Genomic DNA, 26,318 nt, shown 5'->3' on the forward strand with positions numbered 1-26,318 from the left:
TGTGTTAGTATGACTAGCTCAGATTTAGATATTTGTATTGTTAGTATCTAGATTTAGAAGAGGTGAAATTCTGTTGCTAATCTGAGATACAGATCTAGTCAGAAAATGTTTAAACGTAATCCTGAGCTACTTCATTTCCGGGTAAGCAGTTGGGCTGTGTTAGAGCTGATAATCCTGGATAGCTGCATCTCTGCTGGCTTCTTGTTTGGCTCTTTAAAGTAATCTGGATCGTGGAGTTGGGAAGAGTGGCTTTCCATCCGGGTTGATTACAAGTGCAGTCGATTCCCAGCGAGAGCTGTGGCTCGGCAAGAGTCCGTACATGTTCTGAAGTAGTCTCGGAAGCCTGCAGCATTGATCTCTGTGTCTTAATCTGTGGGAGTTAAAGGCATAAGCTATGTCCCTCTGGTTTTCACAGCCATCAGTCTATTAGCTGTGTGAAAGACACTGGGGCAGTGTCTTTATTATAACTGTATCTTCTCTTTAAATTACAGGGAGAGGGCTGGGTTTATCATAAACCCCTCTGGAAAACAGTCTCTGCTGCACAAACTCAGCAAATGGACACTAACTAGAAAAGCTGCTTTAAGATGAGTTTTCTGATTTTCCTCTCCTTCCCGTCTGTCTCTCAAAACACAGTAATCACAGTGTCCCCTTTTTATCTAATTGTGAAAGTTTAAATGAGCATAAGGAAATAAATATACTAGGGCACTTTAAAGCTATTAAAAAAAAAAAAAAATCAAAGTTGTAGAGACAAACTTGCCAGGTACAGTCAACCAACTTGTTTTTTGTATGATCCAAGAGATTTTATCTGAATTGTGTAAGATTCTTCTAAGTAGATCTGATTGCAAAAGCTGCCTAAGAGAAGAAGGAACTGTTGGGTTTTGGAGTGACATGGGAACTTTTTTCAGAATCTGCACCACACTCTATAATAACTGAAACCTGCTCAATACCCATGTAGACAACAGCAACAAAAGATTGCTGCTTTTATGCCCAGTGATTAACCTTTTTGGCAAAAAACTGGAGGGTTGTTTGGAAGATATGCCTGAAATCAGTGTTAAGAAACAACTGGCTCGTGACGACTTTTTTTCTTCAGAGAAAATGCATGCATGCATCGGAGGAATATGGGATATATGTAGAGACTACCTTTCTTTTTTATGGATTTATAAACGCAATTAGAATTGTAACCATGGAGAAATTTTTCCTCTGAAACATTTTAATATACTTGAAATAATTGACTTGAATTGGAAAAGTAATTTGAACTCTTTTCAACTCCTAATTTTAATAAATCTCTTTGAGTGACTTTGATTTTTCTCATGTTATAATGTAATGAGGTTTGGCCTTTTTTTTTTCCTCCTCTTCCCTTCCCGAGGACTAAGGCTTTCAAATTGAACAGAAAGTGTACAATTTTGTATTTAAATTTCTCTGCCCATCTAATCATCTCAGAGGTGAAGTATCAGTGTTACAAGCTGTCCTTTGGACTGTTTTGGTTTTTGTCTTGTGGTGTTATTCAGAACAAAGCAGTGAAATGTGACCTGTGAATACATGAACTTTTAGGTCCTGTTTTTTCATCTTACCATAAAAAAAAAGCAGCTGATTATGCTGAGGACTGGGTATTGATTTGAAACACAATCAGATATCAGGAAACTGTATTCAGGTACAAACATTTTTTTTAATAACTATTTTATTGAAGTCTAAGAATTGCTGGCAATTAAGAATAGTACTTATTATGGCTTTCCTTATTGTTGTAACTAAAAGCTACCTTAATTTTTCCAACAATGGTGCCTTAATCTGTTTTTTCTTCTGATGTAGTCTTCCAGTCAGTGTATTATAACATTATCTGCCACTTCCCAGCCATGGCAATGGCTGCACCTGATCCAGCATCATGAGAACTCACAACTGTGTGATCTGGTAAGATGTTTTCCATGGAGAAGATACAAGTGTAAGAATGCATCAGAAGGTTTAAATAACCATGTTAACTTTCAATACAAACTGTAAATTGTGCAAAAAAAGAGTGGGGTTTATGCACAACTATTTTGATCCTCTTGTACATGATTTTTTTTTTTTTCTGTGAAATGCACTGAGATCTCAATGCGAGTCATAGTCCATTTGTGAGAAGTGGGGGTGGGGGTAATAAAACTACAAAATGATTCATTTGTTCTGTCTGCTTTCCTAGAGATCAGGTGACCAGGTGGTTGTTATCTGGAGATCTGCCTGAGCTTTCCTTGGCCCTTAAAGTGGGATATCTTGGCACTATGCACTTGAGTAGTAACTATATTCTCCAGCAGAAGAATGTTTTAGGCCCTGCTGTCTTGTTTGTGATATTCTATACAACCATCCTGTTGTGTTAGTTTTGAATATCCATTGGGCATTTTCATGTTTAACCAGGAATAAAAATAAAAATGTAAAGAGTGGGATTAGTTCCTCCTTGTTTTTGGGTCTGTGGCACATTTGAGGAGTGCTCCTTGGCCAATTTCAGGATTTGGGGTAGGAATCATGGTGGCCACATGTGAACTTCCCTGGTTCATTTGTACCTGCACCAAACTGGGGGTGATAGAGGGACAGAAAAATTGACAACATTGTATATGCTTCATAGTTGTTTTATCTGTGTCACATAGCAGATTTGCTTTAAACAGCAAGGGCTGTGGTGCAAGGTCCGCTCTTAATATTGCGATGATCAGAGCAGAAAACAAACCTTTATCAGCTGAGCATACTCCAGGGATCAAACTTGTACTTATTAAAATATCGACTTATGACTCAATCACTGAGCTCTGCTTAAAATTTTGATTTGAGAATTTATCAAGGTGATGGCTGTAAAACAGACTGAAGAGCTTCCATGTTGACCATAAACCCATTTTGTGTTCCTTATATAATATTATTAGTCAAGTTATTTCTTTTCCACCCTCGTCTGGTATGCCTGTGGTTTCACACTGAGAAAGCTGTTACTAATTTTTTGTGTTAGAAATAGACCCAATGCTGAAGAAATAGTCTTTCAAAATACATGAAATGCTTTCTTTTAACATGGGAGTGCTCCTGGGGGGGGCGGAGAAAGCTAAAGTCTTCCTTTGCTCAGGTGATCACAAGAACTGGAATAGCTTCCTGATGTGGTTTTAGTTACAATGCAAATTTCTAGTTACTTCTAGAAACAAATGACATAGTAAAAAACAGTTAAAAAAAAAAAATCTAGCCACTGAATATCCAGCTTAAATTGTAAGACACTTATGTGATTCTTCTGAGAGTTGCAAGCACCCTATGGACTAATGGATGTATTTTTAACTCTGACCAGATTTGATTCTCTTGCATAACTGCTGCTGTTTCCATCTTGTACCTTCTGGAGCGAAGGGAAGGGCTCACTGGTGCTTCCTAGTGTGTTCAACGGGGAGCATGGCAAAGTGTAGAATTTTGCCTTATGTTCCCTTCTCTCTTTTAGGCTTGGTTGGGCTCCACTGAAGTTAAGAGCAAAATTCATATTGACCTCAGTGGTTATAGGCTCCCTGAGTTATAAACTGATCTTCACAGGTGCTGCTCATGGAGGACAGAGAGTATGACAAGTCACTCCTGTTTAACACAGGCATTCAGGCATGCAGTCCTGAAAGCTGGATTCTGGCCTTTGTTTTCATGGCAAAAAATGCAATATGTAAATTGGAGTATTCAAGGTTTTAGGCATAGCGGGGGAGGGAATAGAGAAGTTTTTCAGCATGTTTACAGTATAAACTGTCAAGGCTAGGATTAAGTCTGTCTTCCCCAGGTAAATTTTGGATTTCAGCCCTCAGAATCAGAGAGGTAGCCTTCAATGTCTAGTTTGCACAGGCTGATCCCCCTCTGTCCCAGTCACCTGTGGAGGAACAGGTCAGAGTGTCTTTTAAAGCCTCTTGAACTGAACTTGGAAGAACTTGGAAGGGAAAATTCTGTACTGAGTATTACGGGAAGGAAAGGTGGCAGCCTGGGGGGAGTTGGTGTGTTCCCATCTCCATGTCAGAAAAGCTGCCCCATGCACTCTGTTTCTCTTGCGCATATGTACAGTAGAGCGGTGGTTAATATATAAAAAAATGAGACTGAAGTCAGGTGGGTGGAAAGGGTGTGTTTATGGTGAACTGGGGAGGGTATGCTTCAGGAGAAAAGGGTTAGCTTGAAAAATTGTAAGTTGACAGGAGGAAACGGTCAGGTGGGAGATTGGTGAGAATGAAAGGTACAGTCACAGTTGTAGGTGGAGACTTATACATGGTGGCTGGAGTAAGTTTTTATTATTTAGATTTGATTCAACCTAATTTACTCCCCTTCCATCCTTCTTTGAAGGGTTGAGACAATTTTATTCTAAGCTTTTAATCTAGGAGCTGTGGATAATGGTCCGAAGAGGTGGAAACAGTAGCAAGAAAAGAAAAGCTTTTTGTATGGGCTGGTGCTGTCATACCTGTGCATTTTAGAAAACACAAACAGGTTACAGATCTGCTTCCCTGCCCCACCGTGGGGAGCCCTGGCTGTAGAAAGCTCACGGCTGTTGTGCGGTCTTCTCCCTTCCCTTCTCTTGTAGGGGTTGATCCATGCAGCTGCGTGCTCGGAAGGGAAGTATTCCTCTCCAGTGCTATCCTGAAAGCTGTACCTCTGTGTAGGTGAGAGTCAGGTATGGGCTTGCAGGGCTTCTTAGGAGCAGCTTAGGTTTTTATTACCTTTTGCTCCCAAGGGTGGAGGGATTAAGATTTGCACAGTGCCTGGGTTCAGAGCGAGGTATGACTTACCTTTCCTTAATTGCCTTTCCGCTACAGAGCCAGCCTGGCTTGGTCTGGTTATGTGAGTAAAGGTCCTGGTTCTGTCTGATCGCATTTCTTCAGGTTGAGTAACACAGTAGAGGGGTGTGAAAGAGTTGCAAGAATTAGCCAACACATTTGTGGTGACACTATTACTGTGGCACAAATCTGTTGGTTAGAGGTGGCTGGAAACGGGACTGATACAGGGAAGGAGTTGTCTGGAGACAACTCCTGTATGGAGACAACTTAGAGTGAAACAGCAGTGTCTACACTGGTGGCTTTTTTCCTATTGAAGAAACTTCACGCACCCACCTGAACTATGAAGTACACACAGGAATTCCTCAGTGAAAAATGGTGTGTTGGAGTTGCAGCAAATCAGCCTTTTGCAAATTGGATTATCGGGTATCTTTACCCTGTATTAAGGACTGTCTGATCAATGAGTAATTTTCTTGGGTGCCAGCATTTCTTCCACTGAGGATGTGTTACATCTCAAGATGTTTTTTTCTGCTGCTATAACAGATTTGTGTGTGTGTGTGTGTGTGTGTGTGTAGGCCATTAAAAAAGAAAAATCAAAAATTGTCTTGATCTCTGCAGAATAAGCAGTTAGAGAAACTCGTGATGGCAATGTGGAAGGACTTAAAAAGATTGACATGGAATTCAGGTGCTTATTAATAAAAGATTAAACATTATTATTTTAAAAAATAATAAAAGGAATGCTTTGCATTATTATACATTTAAAGTAAGTACAAAATCAGTTCATATATAATGTTGCACTTTAACCGAAGTATTGATTCCACAGTTCACTGTATCTGTGGGAGGAAACAGATCTTATAAATAAGTTATGTACTAGATCTTAGTTCCATTTATGAAAAATGGAGCGAAGTTTTTTTCCCTGTGAGCTAAATGCTTCTCACTTATTGTCTCGTTTCTCGTCATGAGGCTGTTTGCCTTCTGTGTCACTGCATATTTCTGCTCCCGTCACTGTCCTGGTGCTCCCCGCCTGGAGAAGCTGTTTTGCTGGCCTCGTTGTCCGTGTTGTTGTTGAGGATGTCGTCGCAATCCATCTGTGCCATCAGGTTGAAGCGCTCGGCCACACAGTGGGCGGTGAGGCGAGCCTCGGGGTCATGGTCCCAGCACTCTGTGATGGTGTCACACAGAAAACGCATTCCCTGCAGTCAGAAGGGCTGAAATTAAGATCTGAAGGCAGGAGGAAGAGGAGCTAGAAGCTGATCTAATGCAACCGCAGGTTTTTTTACCATACTTCTGACAGCTTCCTGCAGAAATGCTTTTTTCTGGCCAAGCTTAAGCACAGGAGGAAACTGCCTTGCTAAGTGGTGGCAAGTGCCAATGCTCGCACCGTTACCGGTGCCACTTGCATTAGAGCAGCAGCCTTGGCTCACCTGGGATATGGTCCCAAGCATTTTCCGTGCTCCCTGGAAGTTGTTTTGTGTTGACTGTGGGACTTAAATAGGAGCCAGAAGGAAATAGGCCCTCCATCTCCTGTCTCAGCCTTGCCCGTTCGGATCAGAGCACCCTGAAATCTGGAGGGACTTGAGATGGTGACCTGCAGGCTGGCAGCTGAGCCCAGGTCTCTGGGTTTCAAGCCTGTGCCCTGGCTGCTATACCTGGGTGGAGGGGAGGGGTGGGGGGTTCAAAGGCAAGGTTGGAATTAAACTCCTTAAATCTGATTTCTTGTTTTAGCAGCTTTCTGAAAGGGTGCGCTGTGCCAAATATTCCTTGCAGTGTGCAGCTGAACTTTGTTTTTTCACCACAAAATAATGTCTTCATTTAGGTGGGATTGGGTACTTCTCAGTGTGCTCCAGAACACATTCAGTTCCTCTCAGTTACAATGGTTTTGTCTCCCAGTAATATATATATATTTTTTTTTTCCCAGCTGCATAGTGCTCTGAAAGATTCCCAGTATTTTGGGCTTAGAAACAACATGGCAATATTCAGCTGGTATTTTTCCCACTCTTAAGCTAGTAACACAGCTAGCACCAGAAACTATGTTGAACCTTCCTTTGCCTATGTAATAATTCCTATCATGTGCTGTTGCTTTTTTGCATCATTGTCAACCAAGGTTGCAACACAGTGGAAAAAGAATTATCCTAAATAAAGCTTCATGTTTTTCAGTAGGTTTTTTGTATTTCTTAATTTGCAGTTAAGACAATCCAAAAGTCTTGTATGGACCAACACAAGAGGAAAATGCAAGTCCTACGGAGATCATCAGTATCATCTGTCCTTCTGCACCTTACTCTGAACTCGCTGCTCTCTGCTAAGGTTCATCGTATTAGATCTTCTATAATGGACACAGATTAGAGAGAACAGGATTGTGCAGTAAAACTGACAGATGGTGTGTTTCAATACCTCTTTCGTCACTCATTTATTAGCTTAGTTGAAAGGATTTGAGGATAATTGATTAACATGTAAAAATGAGCTAGCTTAGGTAAAGCTTTTAAAATAAGCCTTTTCTCAAACAGACTGTGGTACTGTCATACGGTTTAGTCATTAGATTGTGTGCTTTATTTTGCCCTGCAATCATGAGATTTATTTGCAATTTGCCTTGTAAGTAGCCATGATGCTCTTTTGAATGGTACAACTGGAACATCTTGTTATGCTCACAAAATGGACTTAGTTTTGGGTTTTTTTATATTTGATATCTCAGATTTCCAAAGCTTGCTGAGTTTTACGAGTATATTTTTAGTGGCAATATTGACTTAAGCTCCCACTGTGCCTTCCTGTCCTGCACCAGCCCTTCAGTTGTGCTAGTACAACAGTCTGCTCAGCTGCTTCATGAGCCAGATCCAGGAATTTACCTGGCCTAAACAACCACCTTTTTTTTTTTTTTTAAATGTGGTGGAGTGTGAAGCGAGGTAGAAGTGTGGGCTTAAGATGTTTGTAAGTTCTGGGAAACTTTGGGGGTAAATTTCTTCAGTTGGCTTTATTGGGTAGCCTTGCAAACAGCTGCCCTGGAGCTGCTGATGGGCAGCACACTGGGTGAGTCAGCTCTGTCAGGGGAATTAATGCTTGTTTGCTGAAAATCTTAAACCATGGCCAACAATGTAGGTCCTCACTTGACTGAGAGTGATCCTGATGGTTGCAACATGGAAGTAGCATTTGGAGCTCTGCATCAAACTTGTTTTCGTTGGTGGGAATATCTACGGGTGCTTCCCATTCAGGTGGCAATTTGTCATTCTTTCTTGGTGTCACCCAACAGTTCCTCCTGCAGGAAGCAGTTGACCCCAGGAGTGGCACAAACCCCTGGCTTTCTGCTGCTTCCCAGCAGATGGTGCTGCCCTATGCCTCATCCTGGGGAGACCTGTTGCAAAATGCCTGGAAAATAATGTAAAGCCAGGCTTGTAAGGAGGTGTTTATTAGAACAGCTAAGATTAGTTGAAGGCAAACTTTCAGGAACACAAAGTGGCTTTTCTGTTCCTCTTCCCCAGTGAACATCAGGTGGTCTAATAAAAGTTATTACCTTATAAGCCCTTCTCTGTTTACATGCTAGACCAACCCCACTACAGCAACATTACTTCTTGGAGGTGACTGCTCTCAGCCCTTCTTCAGCTCAGCAAGCGGTGCAGCAGGTCAGGCTCTATCAGAGTGTGATTTTTGACAACCCAAGCCTCTCTATATTTTTTTCCTGTGGATTCAGGGTTTATCAAAGACCCTGGGAGGTGACTGTCCAAGACGAATACTCAAAGGCTTCAAATATGTAGCAGTGCTGATTGAAGTTCCTGGGTTTGCCTTCATCGAGGAAGAAGGCTGGGTGAACTTCAGAAACTGACTCGCCGGCTGATAAACTCACTGATGGTCCAGCAGAAACCACAGATTCCTTTGATTCTGTTTGCAGCTTTGGTCGGTCAGGTCAGTTGTGAGTCTTTGGACAAACATGGTTTTGAGAGGAGATATTGTAGGGAACACATGGCTTCCCAAGATGATGAAATTATATCTTTCCTTTTGAGAAGCCTGGCTTTATGCGCCATCCAGGCGGAGTGGAAGTGGTAGCAGTGTGTTTTATGGGTGGATACTGCAAAATGATGCACTGAACACTGCAAGGCTCTGTGAGCCAGCAAGCTCAATGTTTCAGTTCGTTTTTCAGATGAACTGAATTGATCAGAGGATGGTGGTTTTCCACAAGACGTGAAATTTAAGAAGTACCAAAGTCAGGCAAGATTTGAAAATCATGGTCAGCACGCCTGTTACCCCTTGTGTCCTCAATGTGTGGAAGAAAGTATTGGACCTGGGGGAAGAGAGGACCCTGTCGGGGCCAGGAGGCAGCTGTGTTTCTGGAGCTGGTTGGTCTCGGTGTGCTTGTGGATGGTTTTAACAGAGCACATCTCATCATTGCTGAAGTGTTTCTATTCTAGAGCACTAGGTTATAGTTTCTGTGCTGAAACGCTTTGCTTTCAGACCTTCTGAGCTAAAGGCTGGTGACAAACTTCCCCTTGGCCAGACGAGCCTAGCAGGTTCCCTGCTCTCAGCTTCACACGTGTTTCCTGGTTGTTTCACTTGAGGGAGATGCTTTGCGTTTTGCCTTTCCTTGTAGAAGTGGAAGTCTTTCTTCGCACATGCCAAGTCATGACCTCTCATGTTGGAGATAATATTGAGCTTGAAAACTCCACAACCAAGCAGGTAGAAGTTGCGTTTCCTCCCCCCTGTCCCTGCTGTGAGAGGGCTGTGTGCGAGGGACTGTGTGTTTTCTGACTAGAGCTTTCTGGATGCAGTGGTTAGGGGAGAAGTGGGGTGGACTCAAATGATTTACTGTTTCATGAGAAGAGCCTGCACTGACGTGCTTCGTTTTGCTGTTATCCTCAAAAAAACTGAGTACTTTCATTGGGCATTCATAATGCTTCCTGATCATGGCTGTTGATGGATAAATTTTGCTGTAGCCCTGGCTGGTGGCATTTGTACCCCAGGGTAGTGGGTCTAGTGGGGCTTATGTGGGCTCAGCCAGACAAAATGGAGCTGGAAGAAGGGCCTAGGAGTTCTGCCCACTTTGATTTTACTGTGTAATAAGGCCAAGTGCTGGGTCCTGCATTTCGGTCACAACCACCCCATGCAACACTACAGGCTTGGGGAGGAGTGGCTGGGTTGCTGCCCGGTGGAAAGGGACCTGGGAGTGCTGGTTGACAGCCGGCTGAACATGAGCCAGCAGTGTGCTCAGGTGGCCAAGAAGGCCAACAGCATCTTGGCCTGTATCAGGAATAGTGTGGCCAGCAGGAGTAGGGAAGTGATCATGCCCCTGTACTCGGCACTGGTGAGGCCGCACCTCAAATACTGTGTTCAGCTTTGGGCCCTCACTGCAAGAAGGACGTTGAGGTGCTGGAGCGTGTCCAGAGAAGGGCAACGAAGCTGGTGAGGGGTCTGGAGCACAAGTCTTATGAGGAGCAGCTGAGGGAACTGAGGTTGTTTAGTCTGGAGAAGAGGAGGCTGAGGCCCAGACGTCGTTCTCTACAACTACTTGAAAGGGGGTTGTGGTGAGGTGGGTGTTGGTGTCTTCTCCCAAGTAACCAGCGATAGAACGAGTGGAAATGGCCTCAAGTTACACCAGGAGAGGTTTAGACTGGATATTAGGAAAAATTACTTTACAGAGAGGGTGGCCAAATGTTGGAACAGGCTGCCCAGGGAGGTGGTGGAGTCACCATCACTGGAAGTGTTCAAAATCGTGTAGACGTGGCACTTCAGGGCATGGTTTAGGGGGCACGGTGGTGTTGGATTGACGGTTGGACTTGATGATCTTAAAGGTCTTTCTCAACCTTAATGATTCTGTGATTACAGCTTTAATAATTTTTCAGGCTGGTTTAGTGAGGTGGGACAATGTGGGTTGCTCTTTTCTGAACCAGCTACTCCCAGCTTACCTGATGCACCAGCCAGCTGCTCGGGATCTCGGGTCGCCCTCTGCCATGCAGCACGATGTCCCTCATGGTGTCCACACAGGGCTGCTCCTGGACTTTTGACCCAAAAGGCAGCTCATAATTCTTTACCTCTGCAAGGAAGCAACATGTTGCAGCATTACAGGATGTTTTTTAAAGTATTCACTGCTTTGCTTTGGTATGGTCCACCGGAGGAGAATAAATTTGTTTTTATCAGTCTGCAAAAATAAATGGATCTAAAAACAATTTAGAATTTGAACATAGAAACCTAGTGCTGGTTTTCATGTAGAGGTTGTTTTCAGGGACAGGACCGAGGAACCATCTGACCACCTTTCTGAACCTAAGAGATGCACTTGTAGGACTCGGTCTGTCTTTGGGTGAGACGTATTCTGAACAGGTAAAATGTGTTGTGCTGGTGAAAGATGGGAGAGGCAACTACAGTACCAGCATCCAGATTCCTGCTGCGGGCGGGGATCGGGTTAAAGGAGAAATGGCCCTTTTGGAAGAGCAATGCCATGTCATGGGAGGCCAAGGAGAAACTCCCTGTTGCAGATGTGAGAGGCTACCCTGGCTGCTGCCAGCTCCTGCCCGATGCGAATGCAGGTGAATTACTAGTGGGGAGGCATGGCCTGGGGTGCTGTCTCAGGAGCAAAAAGGATGCACGAGGCATCCAAGCCAGGCAAGGGGCTCCCACCACTGAGCGTGGGCCATGCGGGGCAGCTGGGGCAGCTTTCTTGTGGAGGGTTGGAGCTTCTTGCAGCTCTGTGGGCTTTGTATTGCAAATAGGTGGGATAGGGAAGGAACTGGAGGGAGCTAAAATGGAAGAGGGGAGCAGGCAGGGACTCAGAGCTGGGCGGTTACTGAAATGTTTTCCTACATGCAATTTCAGATGCCAGGATGTGGCTCAGGGAAGTGAGGGGGAACGTGGCTCAGTCGCAGGCTGGAGTTTGCGAGTCCCCATTGCAACATAAACTCTCTGGTGGTGTCTGAAAAAAAAAGTGCTTGTGGCCAGAGAGGGGGAGGCACCTTCGGCTGTTCCTGCTTGGGTTGCTTTGCATGGCCAGCACTGACTGGGATGTGACTTGGCGGCTGACCGGCTTTGAGTGGGGCTGGACCAGGTGACCCCCTGGGTCCTGTCCTGCTCCTCGGCCCTTGAGCTGGCCCCCTCGAGCCACAACACACAGGGCAGGCAGCCGTGGGGGAGGATCTGCTGCCAGCACTCAGCAGCCCTGTGGTGACCCTAGCCACCCCAAAGCAGGTCCTGTGCCATCGGTGGGGATGTGAGAGTGAGCCATGTCCTATTACAGGGAGGAAGGGAGCAAAAAGGTGCGTGGCAACCTTGGTGCGATGCTCCTACCTCCTACCACTTCACATCTGGAGGCCATTTCCCACAAAACGAGGGCCATGGAGTAGACGTCCATCTGCTTGAAAGACTCCAGGTCTTCCAGGTTCACCCTTGACTCCAGGACCTCTGGGGCCATGTACCTGGCGGTGCCCACCTGCCCACAAAGAGGAGAGAGGCTTTAGCAGGGGTGGGTGAGGACTTTGGCCGCGGGGTGACCAGGGGTGGTTTGCAAAGGGTCTCCTCCAGGGAGGGCTGGTGGGTCATACTTGCCTGCCCACTGTTGGCAAAGTCGTCCACCGTCAGGGAAGGGTCAAGGCGTATGGCGATGCCGAAGTCGCAGAGCACGCACTCCTGCTCATTCTTCACCAGGACGTTGGTGCTTTTGATGTCTCGATGGGCGATGGGAATTTTTGGCCTGCCGCAAGTGGTGTAGTCGCTGTGGAGGTGAGCCACCCCACTCACCAGGGAGCCCGCCATCTTCTGCAGGTCCATCCAGCTCAGAACATGGCGGGAGAGGTAGTCCTTGAGGTTGCCCCGGCTGTGGTAGGCGGTAATGAGCCAGTACTCCCGGCGGGGCCCCGTGCCCCGGTCCTCGGCGGTGAGGAACCGCAGGACGCTGTCGTGCTTGAGGCTGGCGTCGGTGAAGATCTGACTCTCGTTCTTCCAGGAGGAGTACTCCTCGCAGGGGAAGATCTTCACGGCCACTGTCTCGTACTGCCCCGAGCGGCTGTGGCTCAGCTTGGCCCTCCAGACCTCCGCGAACTGCCCTTTGCCCACCATCTCATCCAGCTCGATGGGGAGCAGCTCGGCAGGGCAGCTGCTGGCGCAGGCAGGGCTGGCGCCGGCCGGGCTCTCGTCCATCAGCACGGACAACTTCTCCTCCCGCTCGGCAGACCTGCCCGGCTCTGGCAGCGCCGGGGGCTGTCCGGCTTTCCCGCCCCACGCCTTGGCTCTCTTGCGCCGCTTCTGCGTGCGGCAGAGGTAAAATATCACCGTGATCATCACCGCCACCAGCAGCGGGGGCAGGAGGCTGATGGCGGCCACCGGGATCACCTCTTTGCTCTGCAGCATGGAGTAGCCTGCGGGGAGGAAAGCAAAGGGGAGGGCGCTGCCGCCGCGGGTCCGCAACGGCTCGTTTTCATCACGCGGAGGAGGAAAATAAGTGAAGCCGTTAACGAAGCGCAGCCCGCGCGGGGCCGTGCACAAGCCCCATCCCAGCACAGAACCCAGATGCAGGCAGTTATTAAGGGGGCCGCGCACTTTAGGCCCCAAATTTTAGCTCCATTTATCAAGCGCGGGTTCGGGACGCTGGCCGGCATGATGTGATGGGGCAGCATGGCACGCGAGACCCTGCCGCTGCCGCCAAAATGGCGCGGCCGCCCTTCGGCGGGTCCCAGGCGCAGCTGCTGCTCAGGGCGAGGGGAGCCGGGGCGGAAATAACGGTGATGAAGCCGAGGCAAGGCTCGGGCCGAGAAAACCTCTGAGGGGGCTTGGGGCTGGGCCCCCGTGGTGCGCAGAGGGCCAGGAGGGGTGCTGGGGGGCGGGCAGCGTGCAGGACCACCCAGCCCAGGGCGCGCCGGGACGCTTGGCACCACAGCGTACGGGGGCATCCTATCGGCGCGGCCTCTGCCGGTGTCGGCATCGCCTTCCTCGCTGCGTTACGCCGCCAACCCCCTCGCCCCACTGGGCACGGCTGCTTTTGTTTTATTTCTTTTAAACCCCCGTCAACCTTCAGATCGTTGGCGGGGGGGTCGCACGCAAAAAGCCCCAACCCTCGCACAACATATAATCGTCTGATCCTTTGATGTTCGTGATTCCTGGAATAAACATGCTGACTTCAGTAGAGATACTCAAGTAAAATCTTACTCAGAGGTTTTTCTGCCAAGTATAATAACCCAGGGGAAGAGGGATAAGAATCATTCCATAAGCAAAACTCTCGCTGCTTGACCTCAGTGTGTGCAGATCATAATTCAGGTTCTGGAAAAACAGAGCGTTTAGCTATTTTCCTTGGCAAATTTAAAAAAAATGTGCTGCAGCTAATTTCTGCAAGGCTGTGAAAGCGTTTCTAAAATAGGCATCAGGTTCAAACCACAAGATCAACCTAAACTGATATAAATCAATAACTAGCTCAGGAATATGTTTATTTTGGAAAGCGTTACGCCTGGATATCACCTACTGCTTTAATGGATTTACCCGATGCTTAAGATCCCATCTTTGAAACTCTGAAGAAAGAGAAGATATTTTTAAGGGAGTTGCGTGCGCGAGACCCGCAAAGGGGACGTTGACACAGCTTCAGCAACCTCCCTCGTGGGGATGCCCCTTCCTGATGCAAGCCCTTTGGTACGGAGGGGCTGCGGCGCGGTTTGGACCCCTTCCAGGGAGACCGAAGGTAGCTGCTCCGGCCATAACCGCGGGTCTGTAAACCCGCGCCTTGTCGAGCACCGCGGTGTGGGTCTTCCCAGCCCTGCTGCGGGGAGGTGGACCTCCAGGGCCTGGCTCAGCCAGCGCAGGGGTGGAGAGGACTCTGCGTGCTCAGCCATACCCAGCACCTTCTCGAGGTGTCTGCTGGGCTCCTGCTTGCACGGCTTTAGGAAAGGATGCCTCTGCACGTTCATTAGGGTGGTCTCTGAGCTCAGATGGGGTCCCCTGCAGCCCTGGTGCTCGGGCAGTGCCACCCACCAGCCCAGACCTGAAAGCAGGGCTTAAGAAATCAAGAAAGGGGGAAAATTCTGCCTGCTTCAGCCACCGGAGAAGTGCTCATCTGTTGTTAGGTATTTCTCTGCTCGATGTTTGTCTATACCATTGAAGATGACCATAAATCGATATTTAAAATGCAAATGATCCCTTAAAGCAGTAGAAAAGGAGGTAAATGATGGGATCTCTGAGTCAGGGGCTTCCCAAGCTGGTCCCACAAACCAAATCAAAGAGGAGACAGTTACTTAAGGCGTGCAGTGCGCTCGCTCCGAGTTTCAGCGTTTTACGTGCTGGCTGGCGGGAGGAGGCTGTTTGTGGAAGCCTTTGGTGGGGGTGGCATTGCCAATGAGCCAGTTGTCATTTTGGTGTGAAATTACATATCCCAGCATCAGCTTTGGGATTTGACTATCTTTCCCTAGAAGTGTGTGTACCTGTTATGTTTGGCTCGGGAAGCAGCAAAGAACTGCCAAATTTAGCATCGTTTGCCTTCATTAAAAGTGGTTTGTTTGTTCTGAGAATTTGCATTTTATGTGATTTTTTTTTTTTTTTCTTTTTTCCTTGCATTGCGGGAGGAGCTATGCCGCTGACTTGCAAGTTATGCTTAGGCTCATTTTCAATATTTCATTGCTCTGTAATTATGGAAAATCGGAGGGGTTTCACTTTGCTTTTGTTACGGGTCAGATTCTTGATGGGTACTTGGATAAACCTGGTCCATTTGGAGTTAGGGAGGTTTGGACAAGCCCCCAAAGGCTTGGGATCTAGCTGGAAGCATTTCTTGTGAATTTACAGCTCCTGTTGGATCTCCAGCCATCTGCTGAAGGATCTGCAGGCGTGCCGAGACATGCTCACGTGTCTGTACGGCACCAGGGTGGCTCTGGCCATCCCTGCCCAAGAGAAACGCCGCTGCAGAAATCCCCAGGAGAGCGGCAGGGGAGGCATGGCTGCGAGCCGAGCCCTGCGCCCCGGCACCACCAGCTTTTTGGGTCACAGCCACGGTGGATGCCAGCGGTTCCTGTGGGTGTGCCGGGGCGGGATTTGCTCCAGCACAATTTATTTAAAGCTTTCAGAGCATTGACTCACGCTGGGTTACATCAGCTTCTGGGTTCCCTGGTTGATTCGCCCTGTGCCAAAGGGCACAGACTACCGAGAGATACGGTGGATTTTCCATCTCCTGATGTTTTCAAACCAAGGCTGGAGACATTCCTGGGAGGGATGGTTTAGCCACAGACAAAATACTGGGCTCAGTAATGGGGTACAAATTTTACCTAGCTTTTATATAGGGAGGTCAAAGAAAATGCTGAAAGAGCTCCTTCTTGCATTGCATGTCCTACTCTAATGGAAATCCAAGTTATTGGTCATTAGCGCTGGGTGCTTCTCCCGCTATAGATAACGTTAACGAAAGCACTCACCATTGGTGTGGTTTTCAAAGATAAGTTTGTCATTGCACTCCTGCTCGTCCACGCAGCCGCAGATGTAGATGATCCCATCCTCGCTGGGCTGGTGGGTCATGATGCAGTGCGAGGTGTTGTAGTTGGGGACCATGAGGTTTTCGATGGGGCGGTGGGGGTTGTGGCAGAGCGTGCTGATCCTGATGCTCTCGTTGTCCTGTCTCCTGTGCGTGCCAAATGAACCGACAAAGCGTTAGTCTAGCGGCTCAGCCTTCATGTCATCTGCATGTCATCTTAAACCTGGTTTTAAGATCATTCATTTTAAGCTGCATAGGGAATGACTTGTTTGCAGCGGCTCTAGTATAATTCTAATTATACGTGCTTTGGAAGGGCTTTGTTAAAGCCCTTTATTTCTTCCAAATGGCAAAAAGAGAAATGTTTAGCACGTGCCAATAGTAGGATGTGAGTCAGAGACACGGCTTGTTTCCAGTAGATAATTCACCAGTTCATAATCATGCCGTTTCATCATCGGGTAGTGCCAACCCTAAGGCTGAATGCTCTGTGCAGGATTTGTGGCAAAATCCCTCCTTCACCAAGGTCAGGTGCTAGGCCAGCAGGTTTTGTGCCTGTATGGTCCTATGGAAACCCTCCAAAGCAAGGGTCCCACCTCGTACATCACCTCTGCTGCAACACAAGTGATAACATCCCTGCCTCAGGAGAGGCTGGGATCTCTGCTGCCCAAATTTCACCTACACAGAGGAGAGGCGGGGAACACGGGGGCTGAAACGCCGGCTTGCCAGCGATCGCTTGGCTCATGCTTCCCTCCTGCTCTTCTCAACCCGCGCATGCCGGTGGAGCCTGTCAGCACCATCTCATCCCCGGGCTCTCTCTGGGCTAACGGCTGGTTGTCGCGCCCTGTCCTTGCAGGACTGTTTGCTCCTGCCTCCATTGACCTGCAGCAGTAGAGCCCTTCTGTCGCTGGTCGGGGATATTTTTAGAAATGGCTTGACCTTTGGCGCTGCCAAATTATAATGTGATGCGATATGACTCCCGAACCATGGGGCTGTGTCTGCATTTATACCACGGCTTCAGACACCGAGCAACTACGAATAAAACCTGCTGTGTCACCTGGTGATGTCCTGTTCCTCACTGGGTCTGGGGCAGAGGAGCTCTGGGGCTCGGCACAGCCAGGGATGCGATGGCAAATAAGCCCTAGATCCTCCTTATTTCCATTTAGATAATTAAGAGGTAGATAAAAGCACAATTTCTTGGCATTTCTAGGGATTTTGTTCTTTATTTCAAAAAGAAGAGACAGACCTGCTTTTTTTTCCTGCTTTTTTTAATTGCTGTGTATTTCTTCAGCTCCATGTAACACCCCCGTGTCAGAGATGGTCATGACATCAGCCAGGGGAGACCAAGACGTGCCTCCCACCGGCTGGGAGATGGGCACTGGCAGGGGTTGAAGAATTCCCAAGAGATTTTTCCCTTTCTGGAGTGAAGATGCAAAATACCCCAGTGCATATGTTGCATTTAACTGCACACAAGCATTCAGCAAGCGCAGTGAGAACAGGTGAGGTATTTCAAGGCCTATTACCCAAAATGTCTCATTCACGAAACTCCAGTTATTCACTGAAATGTGGCTTGTAGCATCGGGTCTAGCTCCATAGTGCTGATGTCCTTAGAGATTTTTTAACCACCAGTGCTCAGCAGCCAGGTTAGGTCCCTCTCACATGCCATATTTGCTGCTCAGCAGCACCTAGATTGGGCTCCTGCTAAAGCCATGGAAAAGTGTCACACGTAGAGCAAAAGGATGAGTCTGGCTTTGGTTGTCATCTGAGTCCTCAAGCACAGGGCGCTTGCTTTGCAGGAAAACCCCAGCTCTCCCAACAGATTCAGGCAGCATTGGCTCAACACGAGGGGGCTTGGCTAGAGGGTCCAGCACAGCCGCATGTCAGTGCATGGGAGCTCCCTTCTTTTGGTGCACGGTGGAGTCGTCCTTGTTGGACCTATGGCTTTGTCTCTACTCACTGTTTACCAAGCTGGGTGAGAGAAGAGGTGTGGGGAGCAAGTGGTGGAGATCCTCAAAAACTGGGGTGCCTGGGTGGATTTAGGAATGACCGAGCATGGACAGGGTTATGCCCCTTGGTGGGGTGGATGGTCGCAGCTGAAAGGAGCTGGAGCTTGGAGATGGGATTAGGAAGCACCTGTTGGTGTCGCGGCAGAGCATCTTGCCCTTGGAGAGCCGGAGTGGAGCTAATGCGTGTGAGACATGCCAGGCAGCTTGGGGCCGGATGGCTCCTGCCGTGCCAGCACAACCGGGGAAACGCAACCTGGAATGTGGCCCTTCTCCTACAGGGAAGATCAGTGCCTGCCTTGTAGAGCCAGTGGGTAATTAAAAGATCATTAAGAGATAAGCGCAGAGCAGCAGGCTTCAGCCCTTGTTTCCAGAGCCTTCCCCAGAGGAGGCAGGATAACCCAGCACTGGCCAGGTTTGCAGGGCAGCCCTGGGGCGAGGATGAGTGACGGGAATGACGGTCTCCCCACAGGCTGCAGGCAGCTGGCGGGCGTCGCAGCTACTCCTGGGGGTGTTTGAAGGAAATTACAACCGTTAATTACTTTTCCAGGGAGAGCCTCTGCTTCCCGACCTAGCGGTGCAAAGTGGGAAGGGGAAGGTATGGAGAGCTTTCATGTTGCCTTCGAGGTCAGCTGGGAAGTCAGACATAAGAACGGGGGGGAAGAACCCAAATTTCTCACCCTCTCCCTGATGAAGTCCCCCAGTTTCAGTGCTCCCCACGTTTTCTTGGATTTCCCAGGTAATTTGTCAGAGGAGCATCCAGCTGAAGAGTCCCAGGAGGGTCTGATCCCTCCACTGAAGGCTGCCCAGGCTGGGGACACCGGAGGACATGAGCACGTTGCTCATGAGCACGGGGCCAAAGCTGCTCCTGTGATTGCGAAACCCATGCAGGACAAGTTCAGATGATCCAGATATGCCTTTGCAAGTGAGCAACGAGCAGCGAGGCTGGCTTGGAGGTGAGCCTTGCCTGCAGGGATCTTGGTCTCAGGATGGGTCTTAGGATGGGGTGGGAGATGCTGGGAGGAGGCTGCGGGGCTGGCAGGTTATTTGTGATTCCGCAGCTGCCCCATGCGGTTGCAGCCCCATCCCATGCCATGGGATAGCTTTCCTGTGGGGGGATTTATGCTGCAGGGGTCTGGCTTTTTCCAGGACATGTAGGCTGTCAATGGGAAAACCTAGCAAGGTGCTGTATTGCCTACCCAGGATTTAAGATGGCTTCTCCATACGTGTGCAGGAGAATTTGGGACTGGGGGTGGAGTTTGTTTGTTTGGGTTTCTTGTTGGTTTTGTGTTTTGGTTTTTTTTTAAGTCCATAATGCAACAATTATGTTGAGGCAAACTCCTACTGAAAGCAGGGCGTACAGCATTCACGCTAATTAGCAGGTTTAGATAAAGCCTAGCGATAAGTGCTTGGCTGGCTTTCACTTTGGCAGCAAAATTAAAAGGGAAAGAGGAGAAAATCACTCTGGGCAGACCCAAAATGGATGTTTTTTTAGTTTTGCTCGGGGGGACCAAAAAAGCTGGGGGAGGCACTCTTCTGGGCAAATGATGTGGTGTATGCTTGTCCTGAAGTGCAAGATTGAGTTTCCCTTCCAGGCATCTCCAGGAGAAGCAGAAAAGGGCTTGTCCCTGGGGATGGGAAGGAAGTGGGTTAAACCCAGCGTGTTAAACCCCAGTTTGGTACCAGGTCAGACATCCATGCACTAGATGAGGACAGACCTTGGCTGCGCCCCTGCGTGTGAACCAGGGTTTCACCAGCCTGATGAAGGAGGACATCATGGGTTTGGGGGTCAGGGCTGCTGGAGTAGCCCAGTGGGTTCAGCCTGTAAAACTCAGTTCAGGGCTTTATGGGGGTTTAGAGGTCCCACAGCAAACTTGCCACACTTGGTGTGGGGCATTTAAATGCTGTATTTAGTTAGAGAATAAACTGATACTAATTATAGGGCAGACCAAATTTTTTTTTTATTGCAAATTGTAATTTTGGTTATAATGGAATCAAAGGAAGAGGAAAAGAAAGTCCTGAATTATTTTAATGGACAATAACCCTAACAAGTGCGGGGTACATACATGTGCATTCCCATGAGCTGCCGCCCCATGAGCCCTTTTTCCCCTGTGTCGCCCCTTGATGAGAGGATTGCCGCTTACCATATGGCCACGCAGATCTCGTAGGGGTCCTCACAGTAGGAGTTGAGGTTGCAGTTGCTGTAGCACACCTTCTCCTCACAGGCTGGCAGAGTGGAGTCGCACCACTTGCACAGGTTGGTCTTCAGGCTGCGGCGGGCACCGGCACTGCAGGCTGTGGGGAAGAGACGTAGTGGAGGGTGAGCGTGGCCGTGGTTGCCCAGAGTGGGGAAAAATAACCACCATTTTCAACAATTCACACAACCAGTGGAGAAGGAGCCCAAATTGTCCCTGTTTCCACATGCATTTGTTTATTCACTCTCTACAATTACCTGAAAGGGAGTAGTGGTGAGCTGGGTGTTGGTCTTTTCTCCCAAGTAACTAGCGATGGAACTAGAGGAAATGGCCTCAAGTTGCACCAGGGGAGGTTTAGATTGGATATTAGGAAAAATTTCTTTACAGAGAGGGTGGCCAAACGTTGGAACAGGCTGCCCATGGAGGTGGTGGAGTCACCATCACTGGAAGTGTTCAAAAAACATGTATACGTGGCATTTCAGGACATGGTTTAGTGGACATGGTGGTGTTGGATTGATGGTTGGACTTGATGATCTTAAAGGTCTTTTCCAACCTTAATGGTTTTTTTTCAAACCATAATATCCATAACCTTAATTTCCAAACCTTAATTAACTCTGTGATTCTGTGATAGCTTTCATTTTGCTCCATTGCTTGGTCAAATGTACTATAGATTATACCAAAGTCTAGAAGAGATGGAGGGATGCTGGCAGTGTGGAGGCAGGTCCTGAGAGAAGAGAGCTTTGCAGAGCCTGAGAAGCCACAAAGAACTGCGTTTTCCCTCCGCATTTCCCATACTGATGATTATCGAGGGGAAGTTTACTTCTTCCTCTACAACCTAGGCTCAAAGTGGCATCTCCCCTCACCTTGAGTGCATGCAGTGTCTGAGAAGGGACATCTCAGGGTCTCTGTGCCTGAACATGTTATTTATTCCCCTCCCGGCAAGGAGAGAGGTGCTGGGGAGGGATGCACAGCCAGGCTGGGGCAGGTCCCTCTTCACCTGCTGCCTCCTCATCCTCCCTCTGCCCGTTCAATGAGTCCAAGCTGGGGAATGTGTTTGCCACCTGCTCCCTGAGCATCTCTGTTTTGGGGAATAAATGATGGGCTCAGGCTTCCCGAGCTCTGGTGCAACAGGGGCTGCTCCTGCCCCGGCTCTGCTGCCCGCTCTGCCCCGGCCCAGCATGAGATGCTCTCCTGCCCCTGGAGCGCAGGATCTGGCTGCAGCGGCAGGAATAACTGCTGCCTATATGGAGCTGCTCTGCGTGTATCTCACAGATATATATATATAAAAATATATCTATTTTTATACAAAGGGTGAACGAACTATGCTTGGTTAAGGGATAAATCCCAGCTAAATTTAAACTTCCTGTTTTAAGGCTGCTAAACATCTTTTTTTTTTAATTATTTAAAAAAAAGACACCAAGTGGCTTATGTAGAAATAGATATTTATACATTTTTACTTAAATACACTCAAGAGTGTACAGGTAGAATCCTGAACTACAGCAGCTGATTTTTTGAAGGTTTGGGTCATCCATGCGTCTCCAGCCCCTGCGAAGAGGGCGGCCATGGCTCACTGTGCTGCAGCAGCCATCGCAGGCGTTTTCCATCACCAGCCGTTAGTTTGAACAAGAAACAAACTGCAAAATCCCCAACGGTGGCTTGGAAAGCCTCAGCCCCTGTGAGCAAGGCCCTGCGGATACAGGAGCATACCCACAGGCACCCTGGGTCTGTGGACAACCTGCAGGACCTCTTTGTGTTCTTGGTGGTCACACCTGCAACCTGCCCGTGGCCAGCGGCCGAGCCTACGGTCCTTTTCCTTTTTAGTGCATATACTGTCCCAACAACAAAAAGGGATTTTTAACTTCTCTGCTTCCCAAATCTGGGGCGCGCAGCTGGCTCCAACAGCATCTTGCGTGCCTGCTCTGCTCCTCTTGCCAGCCCAGACCCCCCTCCACGAGACAGCCGTAAAAGAGCTGCTGGAAAGCTCCCACACAGAAATAAACCATTTACAAGCTCCCGTGGCCTCGTACATAGGGCCAAGGTTAATGGCAGAGGGGAAACCTGGCTGCAGAAGAGAAGCCTGCTGTATGTGAAGGCTGGAAGGAGGAAATTTTGGTTTAAATGATCCATGCGAGGCTTAAAACACAGCTCAGCAGGGATTGTGTGGTGCGAGGTGGTGGAGAAGCCAGGAGTGGAGTGGGTGAGGGTTCTGCCCACAGCCTCTTGCCCAGCATCCCCTCTGTCCGTGGGGCTGCTCTGGGGCTGCTCAGGCCCTGCCACCCGGCGATTTTATGGGTGACCTCAACAGACCTCACACCCCGCATCCATCCAAAGGTTTGCTACCGAAATCGTGACCTCAGCCGGGATTTGAAGCACTTGCAGCCAGCGCGAGCCACCCTCGCTTCCCTGCCTCGCTCTGCTGAGGCAGGACTCCCAGGGTCCTGGGCAAAACTCCTCTCGAGGACAAGAGTTTTGGGGGTGGATGAGAAAAAATCATTTATGTGGGGCTCTTGGTCTACAGCCACAGCCGCCACACTCTCCAAACTCCATTGGTGTTGCTACACGGGAACAGAGAAAGGAAGGTAAATCGGTTTCTTCCCTCAGAAGCCAGCCCCACCGCACCCAGGGCTGTGCTCTGGCAGTGTTGATCCCACATTTGTGCTTTTACTCCTCAGCTCAACCCGTCCTCGCCCTGGCTCGTGCTGCGCTCGCAACATGCTCGTGCAGGACCGTGGGCTCAGCACCATCATCCCAGGGATACCTGGTGGCCCTGCAGAGGAGAAGCAAATGGAAGAATCCAGGTTGTAGATGTCACTGATGCAGAAGAGTGATGGGGTTTGTTGTGTATGTATTTATACCCACCGGGTATGTTATTTACTCATTTATATCGAGGGCTTGCTTGAGGTCTCAGAGCAAAACGTCAGCCCCAGCAGTTTTATACTGGTGCGCATGGTGGGGATCTTGACTTGGCAGTCGTTTGCACGGCGGAGCAGAGAAGCCAGGGCAGATGAAGGAGTTAAATATGGAAATGAGATCCAGAAATATAGTGGTAACCGGACAAAATTCTTTGGAGACAAATTGTTCTAAACTAGCTCAGGCTGCGATTCTGTTATCTGCTCTGCAAGAAAGGTCAGAATAGGAATATCTCTTTTTTTCCCCCCCTCCTTCTTCTCCTAGGAAGCTGAAAAGAAGAGCACAAAGCCCACTGCAAGTTTCTTCAGGACTTTGTGTCCTTGAACCGCTAGCTCATAGGTACAATTTAACTGCCACATCACTCATCTTGGCCCTGATTAGACCCAGATGAACACTTTCAATATTAATACTCGGATGATTTAATAAAGCTGCACGAGCAGTAAAAGTAACAATACACTTCCATAAAGGGGTTCCAGATGTTGCCAAGGCAAATGCTAAACATCAAAATACAAACTTCAAAAAAAAAAGACAAAAAAAAGCTGGATAAGCAAAACTTGGAACAAACTATAAACTAATTAAATGTGGGTTGAGTTTTCCAAAAATAAATTGAAGCCATAAGGATGTGATGTGAGCCAATAAATAGTACAGTTAGTCAAAGTTATTGTGGAATGACAGTTGGAAAGATGGTTTGAAGTCACCGATAGGTGGGCTCACAGTGAGCTTGGCTTCCTATCAATAGGAAGGCTTGTTCTCTTGTGCATGAGAACGAGATCAAATCTTCTGGTATCTATAACTGGGTCCCCAGAGAGGTTACTGAGAGAATATGAGCCGATTTGCAAGTAGAGTAATAAAGGAAAAAACTACACCAAAAGTGCCTCAGCCTCTCCTGCAAGAGCAGCAGGGGTGATACCACCACTCAAGGACATCAGATTATTTTTTCATGTGTGTTGGGGCAGCTCTCCAGCCTCTCGTCTACAAGGCATCCATGCGTTCCACTTGGCCAGCTGCAGGGCCCATTGAAGCACCATCACCATAGTCAATAACCCATAGTCTTACTCCATAAAAGAGTCATCTAAAACAGTTCTCTAAGACAATTTCATACCAGTCCCGTCACTGCAGCCACAGAAGTAGTCAGCTCCCAACAGATGAGCTTTTTGCTCACTTGCCAGGTGCTCAGCTGCCGACAGTGCCTGCAGCTGTAAGAACCCAGCAGGGTAAGTAGGGCGCTCATTAGCTCGTCTCTACCAATGCAGCCCCAGGTAGCAGGTAGGTCATCCACCACCTAACTTTGGCTCCAGCTTTCCGCATGCTGCAGTCCCCAAGGATGGTGAATCGCTACGGAGCAAGCCTGGGGTGCACAGAGGTAGGGGCACGGTGCATTCGTTACAGGGAAGGAGAAGGTGCTTTGTAGCCAAAGCAATGGCACGTGCATGCAACGCGTTTTCACTGTGGGGCACAATGAGTAGTTTTAGTTCTCAAATATTCTCTCTGGCATGCTGTCTTGTGACAGCTAAACACCAGATGGGATTAAGGAAAAGTGCTTGGTGTGAGATGCGAAGGCACTTGCACCCCTCCAGCTCTCCCCCTCCCAAGGTAGAAGGGGACCTTCCACAATTTAAGGGCAATTTGCCCTTAAACTGCTTTTCTTTTTCAAGGACAAAGAAAAAAATTGATCATTTTTAGGTCATAAATGCTTTACAGTGAGGTCTACCCCCTCTTTTCTGTGTATCTCTAAGCACCCCAGAGTGGAGCTGGTGCTAACTCAGCAATTGCAGAGGGCTTCCCAGCTTGCCAGTACTGCAGCAGCTCTGGGAGCTCTCTGCATCATCTTTTCCACGCAGGTCAGTCAACCTGTAATCCCCAGGCTGTGCACTCGGAGAGACTGAGGCCTGGGAGATCAGCTGCCGTGCTGCGTGGCTGTCTCTAACCAGCAGCATGCTCAATCACAGGATCGAGGAGCGCTTGTATCTCAACCCTGCAGCCACGTTGCTCCTGGGTGGAGTGCCCTGATGGGATCCCAACCTGCCCTAAGACCTGCTTCCCACTTGGGTGAGCCCAGGCTCAGTGGTGAGTCTTTTGTCAGCTGCCGAGTTCCGGATGAGGCTTTGCCTTGGGCTTTCATCCATGGCGAATGACTTGACTACACAATAACAGAGCCTCATAACAATTTTATGAGGACAAACAAATTCCTTCCCTATTATATACTGTACTTGTTTTTAAGACTAAAACAACAGCAGGGCTGATGGGCTCTGCTCTCTCGCTGACCCCTGTGAGAACACCAGGACCTTGGTGTTCTCCACGGGCAGGTTACTCCTGAGCTGCCTCCTCCATGAAGCAACCATCAGTGCCATGGATGGGCTATGTCAGGGTAATTCCTACGTCCCCGATTTCCAGGAGATCCTATGCAGGGTCTGAAGTCCCCATTGCAATTGTCCAGTATGACCTGTGTAGCAGAGGTCCCCAATTTCCTGCAGTCAGCTCCAGCTTGAGCTTCTGTCGGAAAGCGCCTGGTCTTGCTGTGGCTTTCCGCAGTGCTACAGGGGCTCCCTAGAACTAGACTTTAAACTGTTGTCCTTTCATTTCGGATGGAGCTTGGCTTCCTCCAGCTCAGTTCTGTTCTCCAATGATGGGATCTGGTGCTACTTCCCGCTGCTGAACCGAAGAGCTTTTTAGTATTGGTACGCTGTTCTCCATCAATGTGTTTTACAAACACTGTATCTTCATCTTCACAGGAGAGGTAAGGCAGACCGACTGGATCTGAGAAAATTTATTATCCTATTTTTCGCCCTTACAAGGCACAAGCCCCCGGCTCCCACAGGAAACTCAGCAGCGCTCAGGCTGCATTGGCTTCAGAGGACCAGGCTCTGCCCTCAGGTATGTGGTCCCACATCGTCCTGCATAATAAATACTGTACTTGGCAGAGTACAGTATGGAGCAAGGAATGAGCCAGTAAAGTTTCCTGGTGAATAAAAAGGGACTGATTTTGATTGTGTTAGACATCAGTGTTTCCTGGTGCCAGAAAGACATGCAGTATACATTTCTGGTTTGCTTGGACCTTCTTCAAACAGGCTGGTAACTGACTTACTCCACCACTTAT

The 26,318-nt window shown here is 48.3% G+C and overlaps 2 protein-coding genes across 2 annotated transcripts in view; one reads left to right on the plus strand and one right to left on the minus strand.

Annotated features, from left to right (window-relative positions):
* Positions 1–943, plus strand: part of OSBPL11 (oxysterol binding protein like 11) — a 41,016-nt gene extending 40,073 nt beyond the window's left edge. Inside the window, exon 13 of the mRNA XM_082001599.1 lies at positions 492–943. Coding sequence (XP_081857725.1) covers positions 492–569 — 78 coding nt within the window. The 3' untranslated portion in view covers positions 570–943. The remainder of the gene's footprint in view (positions 1–491) is intronic.
* Positions 944–5,695: 4,752 nt separating this feature from the next.
* LOC309406261 (TGF-beta receptor type-2-like) overlaps positions 5,696–26,318 on the minus strand; it is a gene marked incomplete at both ends in the record, with an annotated part of 34,084 nt that continues 13,461 nt past the window's right edge. The window contains 6 exons of the mRNA XM_082001373.1: positions 5,696–5,908; positions 10,601–10,728; positions 11,973–12,114; positions 12,231–13,039; positions 16,064–16,266; positions 20,261–20,411. Coding sequence (XP_081857499.1) covers positions 5,696–5,908; positions 10,601–10,728; positions 11,973–12,114; positions 12,231–13,039; positions 16,064–16,266; positions 20,261–20,411 — 1,646 coding nt within the window. The remainder of the gene's footprint in view (positions 5,909–10,600; positions 10,729–11,972; positions 12,115–12,230; positions 13,040–16,063; positions 16,267–20,260; positions 20,412–26,318) is intronic.

This window comes from Phaethon aethereus, assembly GCF_964289735.1.
Source record: "Phaethon aethereus genome assembly, chromosome: 6".
In the NCBI taxonomy this organism is placed as follows: Eukaryota; Metazoa; Chordata; class Aves; order Phaethontiformes; family Phaethontidae; genus Phaethon; species Phaethon aethereus.